Here is a 2,179-nt window from a genome sequence, read left to right on the forward strand (position 1 = left end):
TCAGCCGTACCAACTTATACCTACACCATTTACCATCGAAGCGTTGATGGCAAAGAATATGTCGTAAACACCCTCCCCTACAGTTGACGCCTTCACAGCCACACTCACTTAATGCACATCAAATTTTCTCCCCTCGTAAGGAGCGCACATATCATGACTATCATCATCATTACATACACATGTCGAGAAAACTATTTCTCACACACAAAGAGCTGAGCGCCGATCCTATATAGCAATGGTCGACCAGAGACACAGACTATTCTCCCATCACTACAGTTTAGTATCATCCTGCCTCACACCGCTCTCTGGTGGAGGGGCGTTCCTATCTACGAATACTGGCGACCAAGAGGCATCCGTAGTAGTCATGGTGAAGCCTTTAAGAGTTATACCACAAGCTCCACCTGAGGGAAGTATTCATTTCACGCCATAAATCCCCATCATGGATTTGAACCAACGACCTTCGGCATGATAGCACAGTCCACTACCCATCTCACCAGTTGTGCGCTCAGCATTACTATAGGCATAACGTATGTGTATATTAGATACCCTCAGCTCCACATTCTCCGCCATTTTCCGACATACCGATGCTATATACCTGCAATAAACCCACTTCGCCATAGCGAAGCGAAAGCCTCCAAATGATAATCACCAGAAACGACGAGCCTAAACAGTTCTTCTTCTCCTAATGCGAATTCCCATATTCAACTTCATGTCAATATTCCTTTCATAGCCAAGTCACTTCAGGTCTAGACTCACTTCACTCGAGTGAGCTCAAAAGCAGATAAGATAAACGATACAATTGGCATCTACCACACCGACTTGATCCATCATAGCACCTTCCAGCCGTCGTGCTCGTCCCCCCCTCCCTTTATCACTACCCTTCCTTGATATTCTCCTTCTTATTACTGCTGCCTCCTTTCTCTACATTATCGCCCTCATTCTCGTCGAAGACCTCCTGTTGGGCCATAACTTCACATTGCATATCCACAGCTGTCGCCAGCTTGGCACGAGATGCCTTCAATCGGGCTACCTCGTATCTGAAAACATCAAAAACTCTCCCCCCCATATCAGTCCTCACTATGTATCAACAGACATACGATGTACTGCCATACGCAGTATACCTACCCCATGAGAAGCTAAGGTCTCCACATATTAAACAATATCTAATAAGTCTGATGTGAAGGCTGATGATAAGGCGTCGTATATAGTGCCGTAAAAAAATTGAGTCCCAATATGTGTCCTATCAAAATATAATGGTCACATTTCACCATAGAGATTGTTTAATTGTTTGATCGGTTAAGGTTGATGAACGTTTCACTTGTGACTCGTATAACCTACTATGTCAATCGTGTATAATTCTGTTTCGACAAAAAAACCATAGAGATTGCGCACTCTGTACCGGTTACCCTTCCTTTGGCTCACTACTAAGGAAGACTTTCAGCCACGAGCATGGTTGAAATTTCGATATGGCACGATGAGCCTCAATAAACAGTAATATAATGCTTCTATAAACATACCACTGCTACTCCACAACGCCATTACTATCCTTATACATAATAACAAAGTAATGAAGTAAAACCTCAAAAATTTATACATAACTTCAAATTACTAGCGATATGGTTGATAAGTAAATGCACCCCTTTCCGAATCACTTTTGGCTCCATTCCTCTCTACGTTTCGGCTCCACCACGAAATATAGATCCTCCAACTCGATCACCACGGGCGATGACCCTAGTCTATTCCAGGGTACCTAAACTCACTCAAGCTCCCCTTCGCAGGATGGGAAAATATGTATATGGTCAACAACGATATATAAAAATTTTGAGGGAATTATTTTTGGTTTTTTGTACACTTTCTTTACTTGAGGGAACTCCTGCTGAAGTCCAGCTGATTCCAACAGTGGTTAAACATGAGCTCACATAGACGTGCAGACTGCCGAGTTTGCCGTGTATAAGTTTGACAGGAAGATGTAACATGTCAACTGCTTCCTGTTTGAAGTCGACATTCTGAAGATGCACGTGGCCACTGTAGACCCCTATACTGAGGTTCTTTCGATCAAGACCATCGAAGTAGTCCCCGAGGTACTGTGATAAGTACCGACTCACGATACCCTCGAACATGAAGGGGAGGGGAGAGTGTCAGAGAATAAATCAAAAAAAGAGAATGAACAACTTCCAAG

General features: G+C 43.4%; 1 protein-coding gene across 1 annotated transcript; it reads right to left on the reverse strand.

Annotated features, from left to right (window-relative positions):
- Window positions 1-191: 191 nt before the first annotated feature.
- Window positions 192-2,120, reverse strand: Pmar_PMAR001919 (conserved hypothetical protein; the record flags this gene model as incomplete). Its single annotated transcript, XM_002772683.1, has 6 exons — window positions 192-225; window positions 275-401; window positions 495-595; window positions 879-1,037; window positions 1,653-1,750; window positions 1,920-2,120. The coding sequence occupies 6 exons, from the start codon at window positions 2,118-2,120 to the stop codon at window positions 192-194; spliced, it is 720 nt and encodes a 239-aa protein (XP_002772729.1).
- Between the last annotated feature and the right edge of the window lie 59 nt (window positions 2,121-2,179).

Source organism: Perkinsus marinus (genome assembly GCF_000006405.1).
Source record: "Perkinsus marinus ATCC 50983 genomic scaffold scf_1104296960460, whole genome shotgun sequence".
In the NCBI taxonomy this organism is placed as follows: domain Eukaryota; phylum Perkinsozoa; order Perkinsida; family Perkinsidae; genus Perkinsus; species Perkinsus marinus.